Raw genomic sequence first — 12,703 nt, 5'->3', positions numbered from 1 at the left:
GAGCAGGTCTGGACCCTGGGGGAGGGGCCGTGGCCCCCATGAGGAGGCCGGCAGCTGTCTGTGCTGTCATTCGGTTCTGTTCTGAGTCCACGGGCTGTCAGCCGCCCGTCCAGCTTGCCCCCATCACTGCAGGTGGCCACTGCTCAGGGCGTCTGGTTGCCTCTGGCCCCTCTGCTCCTGTGGGATCTCAGCCCCCACCCCATCACCCTGCTGTTGGGGAGCCAGCCCTGTAACAGCATCTGCTGTCTTCAGCCGCGCTGCAGGGGTCAGCCGTGCTGGTTCTCGGCTGTGCAGGCGCCCTCACCTGTGCAGTGTCCCCGGGGCCCTGCTTAGCCTCCGCATCCCTTCCTCAGCCACTGCGAGGGCCCTTCTGGGCTCTCCACTCAACGCGGACCGCGGTCGGTTCCGAATTTCCAAGAGCCTGCCCGGCAGCGTGGCGAATCTGCTCCTAGGGCACTTGCTCCTGGGTCGCAGACCCCCCAGCCAGCCCCCCGACTGCGTCCAGAGCTTGTCAGGCCCCGAGATGCTTTCCCAGTGCCTGCAGCGTCACCCCCCTGCCCAGCAGGGCCCACGCTGTCCCAGCCTCCACGCTGACCCCCCAGCTCAGTCATGGTCAGCGAGGAGTGGGCTGGCCCCGCGGCCGTGGCGGCTCCGAGGATGGCCATCGCAGGTCCAGGCTCCCTTCCTCTCGGGGCTTCCCGGGGTGGCAGGTGCTGCTGCCCTTGCGTTGAGCTCCGGGCCCAGTGCTCAGGGACCCTCCCTCAGGCTGCAGGATGACTGCTTATCTTCAGCCGGCCCAGGAGGCCCCTCACTTCCCACCAGGAAGTCTGGAGACTCTAATGGGTGGGCCAAGCACCCTGGCAGCGGCTTTGGTCCTTCGTCTGGGTTCCCACGTCTCCTGAGTGCCAGGGAGACGGCACAAGGCCCGGTTCCTCACCCACGTCCCGGCCAACCCTGCAAAGGGAAGACCCCAGGACACAGGAGCTCAGGGAGGCCTTCTGCTGAGCCTCCCGCCCCCCTGCAAGGCTCCTGACCTCCACCTGCTCCCCGTGGCTAGCGGGGCAGCTTCCCAGCCTCTCTGGCAACTCCTCACCCTCCCCACACCCAGCCCCTCTCTACTGGGTCATCCAGATGCACCTGTTCTCTTTTCTCTGCTTGGTGTCTATCCTGCTGGGATGCTGGACGGTCAAGCACGGGCTTTTGCCCGCACAGCAGGGCTCAGTCAGCACTTGTTGGACGAACAAATGCAGGGGGGATTCTGAGCTCGGCCAGTCCCCCTCCCCGCCATGGCCCCAAGGGTGGCAGGACCTCCCTGGGCTGGGCTTCCGGGTTCACTGGGCTCCCAGAGCGCACAGAGTCTGGGCCTTCAGGGCCGTCTTCCCCGTGCTTTCAAGGAGAGCGATTTATTATCGTTATCTCTTGCATTTTTATTTTCAGAAGTAACGTTCAGTGCATCCCTTGGCACCGTTGATTTCTGAAAAGCAACCTTTGTGGAAGCAAAGGTTGCAGCCCAGTTAGATGTTTGACTTGTTCCGGAGGCAAAGCCCTGCGTCCAGGGCCGTAGATCCCTAGTGCTCAGCGGAGCCGTGTCCCCATCACCCGGAGGGCGGAGGGCGGGAGACGAACCAGCGCGGCGAAGCAGAGCGCAGTGCTGCTTGGGGTGAGTGTGTCAGTGGTGGTTTTGCTTGAAAGTTTCTGTGCTAACAAGTCAGTCTCGTGAGAAACACGCGGTTCCCTGAGTGCAGGCGTCACTGAAACGCATTAAAGCCAGTGATAACAGAACGTTCATTCACTAATTTGTAACGTTGTCACTAAGGTAATTATCTTCATTGTCTATTAACTGTTAGGTACTGCCAAGATTAAAGCTATCAACCTCATTTAGGGCAAAATGGAAAAGTGAAAAATTACAAAAATTGCAGTTCAAGGGTCATTAACTCAGTGTGGAAGAGCCGTTTTCTTTCTGACATACAGCCGGCCCGCTCTTATTCCTGTGGACATCCGGGCAGGACAGACAGAGTGTGTGGCCTTCACACCAGCGCAGGGGGACGTGTCCGGCGCTGGCCGAGGGGCGTCCTGGAGGAGGCCCCGGCTGGGGCCTTGGTCTGGGAGGGGCTCTGCTGAGCTGGAGCTGTGGACGGACCACTCGGCGGCCAGGCTGAGCCCTGGGCTTGTGGTTGGGAGCTCTGCCCCCTGCAGAGCTCTGTGCCCCCTGCTTCCACAGCCCCGCTCTCGGGCCCCAGACAGGCTGGGAAACCAACGTGGCTTGGGCTCAGCGAGGGAGCAGATTGGAGGGCGAGTGAGGACGTGACCCCAGGGCACCGGGACAGCAGGAAGATCCGTGCCAGGCGCCCTCCACACCGCTCCTAGGATGGAGCTGGGATGAGTTGTCTCCTAAAGAGCACTGGCGGGGTTCTGGAAACGTCTGTGACCTGCCCAGGCCCCACGCCCTCGGCCCTTCACGAATCGCACAGGAGCTGCCCCCGACGAGCCTGGCAGCAGAGCTGGGTCCACCCAAGCTGCAGAAGCCCACGCGGGGTCCAGGCGGGCCGCGACACTGAGCAGAGGATGAGGGCACCCGGGGTCCGCTCTGATTGGTCAGGGAGCCCAAGGCCTGGGTGGGGGGCACAGTGGGACCCCAGTCAGGGCCCTGAACTCAGGGCTGGGCCTGGCTGACTGGCGGTGAGCCTTGCCTGGGGCGAGATGAGAGCACAGAGCAGCCCAGGGCTGAGAGGCAGCACCTGTTGGTCCCAGGGTCCCGTGGGCAGGGACCCAGCAGCAGATGCCCCATGTCTCAGCCCCCCTCAGTGACTGTGGGGTTGTGGCCTCTGGAGGGAGGTGGGGTGCAGCTTGTCCAGCGTCGACTTCAATAATAACATAGCCAGTTGTTTCACCAGCAAAAGTGAGTTTATTGGGGAATAGCAGAGGAATTGCAGCTCAGTATCTGTGAACCATGGTGGCCCACAGGCAAATCCAGAGAACAAGGAGGGGGATCTTGCTTTTATGGGCAAAAGGGGGAGCTGGGCGGGGCTGTGATAACCAGAGCCCATTGGAGGAGCTGGGGGTCCGGAGTAAGGAGGCTTCCCGTGGGCTGGGCCGCTGCAGTCTCTGATTGGCTGGGCTGCCGTGGGAGGAGAGAAGTTTCCTTCCTCCTGCCGGATGGTCAGTAGAGATGCCTTCCTGTGGGGGGCGTGCAGGGGGACGTCTCTTCCTGTTTGGGGTAGTTGATGATGCATTGCGGGCATGAGAGCTTCCGCTGCAGGCCTGTCCCGACTCCAACTTTAGCTCAGTTTCCTTAATTCCATACCAGGCAGAGAGCGAGCCTGCAAAGAGACATCTGGGCACTGGTCTCCAAAGTGAGCTCTAGTCTGTGACGGGTGAGAACACTTCACACACATGAGCTCGGGTCTGTGGAGACGGACACTCATTTTCCAGGTACCTTGGAAACACGCTTAGTTTTGTAAGAGGTACATGGGTTTAAGGAAGCAGTCGTGCCCCGAGAATGACTGAGGTTTAGGAAATGCTGTTGGTTTACATGTGGGTTAACAAAGACTAAGGCTGGGGCATGACTTGGCCACAGCCCCCCCACAGGAAATCAGACTGTGAGACACGGCAAGTTTACAGTTGACCCCAGTGGTGACCGAGGGGGGCAGCCAGACTCACCTGCAGTGTGTCTGTAACCTTGTCAGCCCTCCTGGACCATCTCCGGCCCAGTCCCAGGGTGGCCTGCCCTGACCAGACCTCGGTGATGTGAGTAGGAAAGGCCACTGAAGAGACCACAGGCCCACCTTCCCCGGGAGCTGAGGACCCCAGCCCACGGGGGACAATGTAAATCACTGTGGCTGCCATTCCCTGGGTGGGCAGACGCACACAGAGCGCAGAGGCAGGTCACATGATGGAGGAGGCCCCAGAAGCCCCCCGGCCCGCACACGCTCGCCAGGCTTCCTTGGCCCCGGCCAGCAGCGCCTTTGCCTCCCCAGTGGAAGCCCCGCCCTCTCGTAGCTGCCCCTGCCCATGTGGACACTCAAGCCGGGGGCACCGCCCCACCCTTGCACCCTGCTCGCCCCACCCCATCCTGTGCTGGCAGTGTTCTCCGCTCTGGATGCAGCAGAAGAGAAAGGCAGCAACCCCTGCCCTCGGTGGAGAGAGAAGCGAAGGTCAGATGCACAGCAAGTTGACGTGTGACAAGTGCCTGAAGGAAATGCCCCGCAGAGGCGCAGGGAGTGTTTCCCACACTGATGCCCTCCGTGTCCCCCCGGGGGCTTCCCCCCATTGGCTTGTCCGGTCTTTCTGCAGCTGTGAACCAACTTCCTTATAAAACCCGCGTGTTTGAACCCTCGGATGACCCCTGACTCTGGCCAGTACTCCCACAGCCCAAGACCTGACCCTGGGGGCCTCTTGCCTCCTGCCCCGCCTGTCCCTCCCGGGGGTCCCCCAGGGGTGTGGCTCTGGACAGCCCCGCCCACACATGGAGGGGAGAGCCGCCAGGACCAGGAAGTGTATGTGATGTTCGCTGTTTATTTTCAAAGACTGGGGCTGGGTGAGCAGAGGGGGTGCTGTGGGGTGCCGACCCCGCCGGGGCCCGTCCCTTGGCCCTCGTAGCCTCAGGCCGGGGTCCAGACGTGAGCAGGTAGCCGGCCTTGCCTGGACAGGCCTCAGTCTGCGCTCAGCTGCAGGAGGTGTAGCCAGCGGGCACCTGTGCGCCACGGGGCTTCGAGGGGCAGTGGGGGGCACACAGGCCCACCGTGGGAGCAGCACGGCGGTGGGTGTGCAGTTTTCTCCGGGGCATCCCTCTGACCCCAGGACCGGGGTGAGCCTGGGGGGAGTGGGTGCATGTGTTTCGGATGAGGCTCAGGTCCCGAAGGCCAGGCAGGTGGCCAAAGCAGGCAGGAGGGGCTCTGAGGGCAGGCGCCCCCCGCCTGGGGTCCTCCTCAAGCCGACCCCCACTACGCTGTCACCCTCCAGGGCCTGGGTTTCACCTGGGGCAGGTGTAAAGTGGGCGGGGGCAGTGGTATTCACGGGAGGTGTGCGTGGGCTCCTGCGGTTTCTGTGGTCGGGTGCTGCGTGTTCTGGCTCCACGTGGGGCGGGCGTGTGAGGGGGGGGCAGAATGCGTCAGACAGCGGTGGACCCATAGATCGGGAAGGTGGGGGTGCTGTCCTCGGGAGCCTGGGCCGAGGAGACGCAGGATGGGCCACAGCTGCACTCGTCCACGTGGGTGTAGGTGTGCTGGAAGGCCGTCCCGTTGGGACACTGCATGGTCACCACCTCCTGGTGGGCCCTGGTCTCCTGGCAGCAGACGCACGGGCACTGCGTGGCCCGGGCCCCCGTGGAGTACCTGCAGACACATGGCCCTCAGGACCTGCCCACCTGCCACAACTGCCCGGCTCCTGGTTTCGCGGGGGTCGGGAGACAGCGGCCCTGTGCCTGTTCCCTGAGCGCTCAGGGCTGCTCTGTACTGGCCCGGGCAGCGCTCTCGGTCACTTGGAACCCCGACCTTCCCCAGCCAGGCCCCCGTTCTTTCCCAAAGCAGCTCCTCTGACTTGCTGAACCTGTCAGACCCCCTCCTCCAGGAACCTGCCCGGGGCCCTCCAGACAGACCTGGACCCATCCTCCTGCCTCTTCCCGCTGGTCTGCTCACAGCTGGCTGCAGCCCGCGGGCATCGGGGGTGGGGTGGGGCTCTGCCAGCAGCTCTGCCCTGACAGTCTGGTCCCCCCGGATTCTGCCCGTCCTGCACGTGGACTCTGACCTTTGGTGGGTAGCCCTGGTGCCCTGCCCCACGTGGCCCAGCCAAGCTCTCCCAGGCCGGGCTCTGGGGGTCAGGGAAGGCCCCAGGGTTGGTGCAGCCCTGTTGGGGCGGCCCTTCTTTCCTTCCTGTAGCAAGCTGGGCCCTCCAGCCCCAGCCCCAGCGCCAGGTGTCCGGCCAGAGACAGGGACACGGACACGTGGGGCACCGGGTGGTGTCCCCGTGTGTCCCGGGGGGGAGGCGCGGGCCGCTCACCGGGACGCTCCCGGGCAGAAGCCCTCGCAGAAGGGGACGCTGACGGCGGCCTGGGTGGCGCAGCCCCGGTGTCGCAGGACCGTCATGCTGGCGCGTACCTGGCAGGAGTCTGGGCAGACGAAAGGCGGTGGAGGCGGATCTCTGAGGTCCCCGCCCGCGCCGCGCGCCGCACCCCCACGTAACCTCCCGCTCAGGGTCGGGTTCTGGCGGCGGGGTTGGCTTCGGGAGGAGTCAGTGGGCGGGGCTGGGCGGGGCTGGGGGGCGGGAAGGCGGGCCTCGACTTACCCACTTCCTCACAGGAGTAGCAGCAGCCGATTTTCCTGAGGATGCCCTGCGGGGGGAGGGGGACAGAGGGCGAGCTGGGGCAGGTGGGGCCTCCTGGGGTGGGTGTGGGCGGGGTCTCCCGAGGCGGTGTGGGCGGGGCTCCAGGGTGGGTGTGGCTCTGGGCATGGGCGGGGCCTCCGGGGGGGGCCTGAGCCCCAGACACACACCCTGCAGCTGGACACGTCCGGGCACGCGACGGGCGTCGGGGTCAGCATCGGGGGCCCGTTCTCAGCCTGGCAGTGGTACAACGTGCAGTTGTCCACGAGGCTGTTGACCCAGGTCTCGTTGGGCTGAAATAAAAGGGGGAGAGTGGGGGCCGGGTTGAGGATTATCTGGTGGGCAGAGAGGAGCTGACGGGGAGGGTCTCTGGGGCGCGGGGGTTGAGACTGAGCCCCCCTTACCTGGACCAGCCGGCCGTCGGACGTGAGGCAAGCTGTCTGCACGCACTCCCCGCAGCACTGCCCGGCCACCCTCGAGTACTGGAAGCCCTGGGGGCAGAGGGGTGGTCACGTCCCTCACCCCCAGCCTGGCTCCTCAGCCCTCCTGCTCTCCTGCCCACGTCCCAGGGGCCCAGGGCCTCCCTAGCAGCGCCTTGCCTCTGTGAGGCTGTGTCCCCGCCCTGCCGCAGTGCCCCTCTCGGCCTCACCCCTGCTTCCAGCACCTTCTGCGCTTGTGCCCTCCGGGAACCTGATCCCAGCAGCCTGCAGGTCCTGCCCCTCGCCCAAGACCCCTTCCACCATCCTCCTGCTTCACTCCCTCCCTTTGGGAAGACAAAACCCCTAGTGAAGCCTGAGCTGGAGACCCTTCCCGGACCCTAGGGTGTGGTGATTGGGGGCTGCCCCGGGGGCCTGGCTCTGCCCAGGAGGCCGGCCTCACCTGGGGACAAGTGGCGTTGCAGGCCTCCTCCTCACACTGCACGGTCGGGTCACGGGTGTCCACGGACAGGCAGGTGCACGTGTGGCAGGGAATGACCGCTGGGAAGGTTGCACCGACCTGCAGTGGACAGGGTGAGGGGAGGTGACACTGAGGGCCCTGAAGGGGCACCAGGGCCAGGACCTCTCCCCGTGTCGGTGAGGCCCACAGAGCAGTCTCTCCCCTCTTCACGTGGGATTACGGGTGTGCCCCCTGGCTGAGCACAGACCCGGGCAGGCAGGGGGGGTGGGAGGGTGCAGTCCTGCCCCGAAGCTCTTGCTGGGAGAGCTAAGCTCCCAGAGGCTCTCTACAGAAGGTGCCTGTAAAGGGCCCAGAGCCTCGACTCACCTGCTGTCATGGCGGGAGGGGCTGGATAGGGCTGGGCGTGGGGAGACAAGGAGTGGACACAGGGCATCCCTAGGCGGATGTGCTCAGCCCCGGACCCACTCTCCGCCCTACCCCGACGGCCTAGCTGAGCCCTTACCCCATAGACGGTGCCGTTGTAGGTGCACAGCTGAGGCCCTGGAAGGAAAGAGAGGGCTGAGGACCTGCCCAGGCAGCGGAAGGAAGTGTTCAGACCCCTCCGGCCCCACCCCCACCCCAGAGACTCACGGCAGCTGAAGGTGGGGCAGCAGCTGTTCTCCGCCTGGGTGCAGGCCAGCTCCTCTCCCGGCCTACATTTGGGTGGGCTCTGGGGGCACGTGCTCGTGTTGCAGACTGCGGGAGAGTTGGGGGGCTGCCTGGGGTGTCCCTGCCCTCTGTCTTCTGGCTATTCTGGTTCCCAGGGTAACATCTACCCACACTGGACCAAAGAGATCCCCCTTCCATGGGAGCTGACGGCTCTCTGTTGCCCTTCTGGGTCCCCACGCTTTGTCACCTCCCCGGTCTTCCCCAAGACCCTGGGTGGTACCAGGGCACACCAGAGGTCATCAGCGTCATTTTTAGGTGGAAAAATGAAGGCCCAAGAGGCCTCCCCACCTCGTGGTCCAGCCAAGTCCAGCTAGGACCCTGCAAACCTCCTCTGCCCTGCAGGCCTGCCGGCCAGGTGGCCTGTGCCCAACACAGTCCTCTGCTGTCTCACCGCTCCACCCGGCCCACTGGGGTTCAGGTCTCACCACACAGAGTTTCCATGCAGCAAGGGTTGTCGGCCAGGGGCCTGGTCTGGGCCACGAAGCCGGCCCAGCCACATTCCTGTGGCTGGTCCCGGGCCTCGCACTGCACAGGGACGCACTGCACCGACACGGAGCCTTCATCACACACGCAGGACTGGCAGTTGCTGACCCACCGCTCTCCGGGCTGCAACAGACCAGGTCAGGGTCCCCCAGGGCTCTTGGGTGGTGCCCCGGCCTCTGGGGCTGCGTCCAGCAGCGGGTCAGGCCCCAACCCTCAGCATGCGGGCTCAGCACTCAGCCTCCCCCTCTCTGGAGCAGGCGTGTGCCGGTGATGCGGTTCACGCCGGGGTGCCCACACCAGCCCCTCCCTGGCCCGGGGGGAGCTGCCGCCCTGAGATGGGGACCCCCTCCCTCCTCCTGCTCAAGCAAGGAGTCAGGAAGCTGTGCGCGGAACACTCACGAATTTGGGAAACCCATCTGGTCCCACGCAGGCTGGGAGGGAAGAACGGGGAGAAAGGGGGTCACTGGGAGTGCTGGCGTTGGGGCCCAGCAGGCCTGGCCACCCCCTCCCCCCAACAGAGGCCTCTTCTTCCTGCTGGGGACAGAAGCCTCCGGAGAACTCCAGGGGGGGGGTCACTTAGGAGGGGGCTCAGGAAGGCTCAAGCCCACCCTGCACCTCTGGCAGGACTGGGTGGGACGGGCCCAGGCCGGGGTCTGCCCGCCCCGTGGCCCTCCCCATCCCGCTCTGCGGGGCTGGGGAGGGCCCAGGTGTGGGGTTGCTTACGGCACTCGGGCACACAGACGTCCGTGTGTGAGTTGAACAGGATGTGGCCGTCGGGACAGAAGCAACCCTCTGCCAGCCCCCTGCTCGCCGGGCTCTGGCTCCTGCAAGGCGACCAGGGCAGTCCGAGGAGGAGGGCAGTGGGCATGGTGGGGGGCTGGGGTCACTCCTGAAGTCCAGGATCGGAGGTCAGGGCCGGGGAAGGGCACCCTGAGATCTGGGGCTTGGGGTCCCGGACCCTCTGTGGGTCTCCTCCTGGGTCCCCCAGACCCTTCAGGCAGGCCTGGGAGGCCTGCTGTCCCCACCGTCCTATCCCGTCCCCGTCTGCTGGGCTCACCTGGAGTCACAGGACTTGGGCTGCACGGGGCCACACGGCTTATACACCTTGGTGGGCGGGCAGGTGAGGTCTGCGGGCACACAGACGGGTGTCAGGTGGGCCAAGGAGGCCAGGGCCCCCGGCGGCCACACCTGACTCACCACACAGCCCACTGGTGGCGTTGCGCCAGTCGGGGCACATGCCCCGGGCGCGGCAGAGCGCCGAGTAGGCCTCCAGGCTCTGGCAGAGCGCTTCAGGGCGGCTGGGCTCGCAGCTGTCGCTGACACAGGTGCTGAAGAACGGGCCGGGCGGGATGAGGCCGTGGCACCCGGCGAAGACCCTGCAGGCAGGGCCGGTCAGAGGCCAGGGCGGACGCCCCGCGGGGTGGCTGCGCCTGACCGCCCAGCCCACGCAGAGGACTCACGGGCTCAGCAGCAGCTCGCAGAGGGGTTCCGGGGGGCACGGAGTGGAGGTGGGTGTGCTGGGTGCCGGCGACAGGGGGCTGGCGGTCGGGGGCAGGCTGGTCGGTGCCCAGCAGCCCTCCCCGCTGCTGTTGGGGACCAGCCAGGACTGGGCCATGTCCTGGCAGGTGGGGGCCGTGGTGCCGTCAGGCCGGCGACAGTCGTCCCTGCGGCTGTTGGTGCAGGTGCCTGGGGAGGGCGGGGCAGGCGCCTCACTGTGGTGGGGGGCACTGGACCATCCTCTTCTCCCCTTCCATCCCCCCGACTTCCCTGGCAGCCAGTCAGCTGTGAAACACTGCTTCCTGCCCGGGGCAGGTGGCACGGGGAGCAGGTGGGAATCTGTGGCGGGGGCATCCGTGGCGGGGGGCAGGCGGTCAAGAGCCGGGGCCGCCTGGGGGCGTGTGCCCGCAGCGGTGGTGCCCGGCCCCTCGCTCCCCCAGCAGGCGTCCTGCGGGTCCCTGCTCACCACACTGGCCCTCGGTGTTGTAGCTGAAGTGGCTGTAGGACAGCTGGGCTTGGAAGACCCGCCCGTTGAAGATGACTCTCACGCCGACGGCGGGAATCTCGATGCTCATCTCGGTGGCCCCCGTCGCCGTCACGGTCAGGCCGTTCTTGCTGAAGCTCTGCCTCACCCGCATTTGGCCAAACAGGATCTGGGGACGTGACCGGGGAACCCGTGACTTGGGCCGAGGGGCAGCGGGCTGGCCTTTGGGGCTTTGCCTGCCGGGCGCTGGGCCCCCTCCTCGGCATCTGCACCCCGAAGCGCAGATGCCCCCTCGGGCCTGGGGTCACAGTCGGCGCATTTGGGTCCCAGGGTGCTCTTGGCCGCGGGCACTCCCCACGCTTCTTCCCTGCTCAGGAGTCACTGTGCTTGGGGCCCCAGGTCGCAGTGTGCTCTTTGCCTGCCCTGAGGCCCCATGGGAGCTGCCCTCTGCGCGGGGGAGATGCGCTCTATGTGCACCAGGGCTCCCGGGCCTCTGCCGGCCCCTGCCTTCCCTAACCAGGCTGGGACAGGCCAGTGCCGCTCTGCTGCCTGCACTCACCAGGCTTTCCTCCTGCCCGTCGGCGCCAGGGGTGGTGGTGAGGACGATGTCCATGGACTCATAGTGGACGCCGAGGGCGCGGGGGCAGCTGGCGGCGGCCTCGCAGTAGTGGTTGTACAGGAGAATGCTGAGGTTGCCGTGGCGCGGCCGGATCTCCCGCATGAGGACGTGGGTGCAATTGTCCAGGAAAGAGTAGGAGGTGCCGTCGAAGGTCTCGTAGTGGGTGTCCCCCCAGCCGCTGCAGGAGCCTGGGGGGTGTGGATGGGCCTCACCCAGTGCCACCCAGAGCTGCCACCCTGGGGAGTCACTCAGCCCCCAGGGCCTCGGTCCTCTCGTTTATGACATGGGTATAGCAGGTTGGATAGGGGCCCCGAAGACGCGTCCACCCAGAGCCTGCGAATGTGACCTCCTTTGGGAAAAGGGTCTTTGCAGCTGTGATTAAGTTACGGATCATGGGGTGAGGTCATCCTGAGTTACCAGGGTGGCCCTAAGTCCAATGACAGGTGTCCTTCTAAGAGACAGAAGAGACAGAGAGAGGAAGCCGCGTGATGACTGGGGCAGAGGTTGGAGGGACGCGGCCACAGCCCGGGGCGCCTGAGGCCCCAAGTCTGGAAGGGGCGGACAGGACCCTCCTTTAAAGTTTTGGGGAGAGCTCGGTCCTGCAGACACCTTGATCTTGGATTTCTGGTCTCCAGGACTGGGAGAGAATCACTTTCTGTTGTTTTGAACCACCCAGTTTGTGGTCCTTCGTTTTAGCTGCCCCAGGACCCCCGGGGGGTTGTAAGACCACCCCCTCCTACGTGCTGCTCCATGGGGAAATCTGCTCAGGACCCCTCAGGTTACGATCCCCTCCTCTCCCTGATCTCAGAAACCCCCGGCTTCCCTTCAAACTGCCAAGCCTGATGGGGGGTGAGCTCAGCGATCCCGGGCATCGGGCATGGGGGGCGTGTGCGTGTCCCAAATGCCTGGCGGCGCATCCCCTCCCCCCCCGCCCCCAGAGGCGGGCTCTCACACTCGCACTCGTAGCTGAAGTCACAGGGCCCATCCCCGCTCTGCACTCTCACGGGCAGGTGCCCGTTCACGCAGACGACGTCACCCATCGGCTTCGGCCCCAGCAGGACGACACGGTTGTCACCCTCACACCGAGCCACTGTGCAGTCCTCCAGGGTCCAGGACTCATTCACCTGGAGAGAAGGGCAGAGCGCTCACCAGGTGGGCTTGCGAGACCCACCCTCACTGCCGCTGCCACAGCCTCAGGACCCCCTCGGCCTGGGCAGGGCTGCCCCCGCCTCCTGGCCGGGCCGGTGCTAACCAGGCCAGACCCCGCGCGCCTCCCTCCAGCCAAGCAAGCTGCGGAGCGGTCACCGAGGGGCTGGGGGTTGTGCCGTCACCCTGACGGGCGCCCGAGACCCTGTGCACACAGAAGGGCCTGGCGCTTCAGGGAGGAGGCGGGGGACACACCTGTCGGGGTGGGATGGTGCGATCGCAGCCGGGAACTGGGGTGTCCGGGGGAACAGAGGCCGAGGTCCCCGAGGGTGAGGGGGTGGAGCAGGCGCCCTGGAAGCGGTCGATGTCACAGCGCTGGTTGCAGATGGCTAAAAAGTGGCAGCCCGCTCCGTCGGTCTTGTTGTAGATGGTGTCCCCTACGAATACAGAGACACTGGGTCAGCCAGGGAGGGGGGACAGGAGGGCATCCCCGGACAGGCAGACACATGGACACGGCCCGCGGGACCCAGCGTCCAGGCTGCAGGTCTGCA

The 12,703-nt window shown here is 65.7% G+C and overlaps 2 protein-coding genes across 2 annotated transcripts in view; one reads left to right on the top strand and one right to left on the bottom strand.

Moving 5' to 3' along the window:
- Positions 1-12,703, top strand: part of TOLLIP (toll interacting protein) — a 148,037-nt gene that overhangs the window by 21,809 nt on the left and 113,525 nt on the right. The window lies entirely within an intron of this gene.
- Positions 2,936-12,703, bottom strand: part of MUC5B (mucin 5B, oligomeric mucus/gel-forming) — a 34,744-nt gene continuing 24,976 nt past the window's right edge. The window contains exons 32-49 of the mRNA XM_057553821.1: positions 12,408-12,589; positions 11,959-12,130; positions 10,947-11,194; positions 10,370-10,556; positions 9,867-10,092; positions 9,604-9,782; positions 9,464-9,533; positions 9,130-9,230; positions 8,806-8,837; positions 8,349-8,529; positions 7,846-7,950; positions 7,718-7,755; positions 7,198-7,314; positions 6,723-6,809; positions 6,489-6,611; positions 6,283-6,328; positions 5,998-6,106; positions 2,936-5,333 (exon numbers count right to left, since the gene is read on the bottom strand). Coding sequence (XP_057409804.1) covers positions 5,111-5,333; positions 5,998-6,106; positions 6,283-6,328; positions 6,489-6,611; positions 6,723-6,809; positions 7,198-7,314; positions 7,718-7,755; positions 7,846-7,950; positions 8,349-8,529; positions 8,806-8,837; positions 9,130-9,230; positions 9,464-9,533; positions 9,604-9,782; positions 9,867-10,092; positions 10,370-10,556; positions 10,947-11,194; positions 11,959-12,130; positions 12,408-12,589 — 2,426 coding nt within the window. The 3' untranslated portion in view covers positions 2,936-5,110. The remainder of the gene's footprint in view (positions 5,334-5,997; positions 6,107-6,282; positions 6,329-6,488; positions 6,612-6,722; positions 6,810-7,197; positions 7,315-7,717; positions 7,756-7,845; positions 7,951-8,348; positions 8,530-8,805; positions 8,838-9,129; positions 9,231-9,463; positions 9,534-9,603; positions 9,783-9,866; positions 10,093-10,369; positions 10,557-10,946; positions 11,195-11,958; positions 12,131-12,407; positions 12,590-12,703) is intronic.

Source organism: Balaenoptera acutorostrata, chromosome 9 (genome assembly GCF_949987535.1).
Source record: "Balaenoptera acutorostrata chromosome 9, mBalAcu1.1, whole genome shotgun sequence".
NCBI lineage: Eukaryota > Metazoa > Chordata > Mammalia > Artiodactyla > Balaenopteridae > Balaenoptera > Balaenoptera acutorostrata.
Note: the sequence above shows the minus strand (reverse complement) of the source record. Positions and strands in the feature narration are given on the sequence as shown.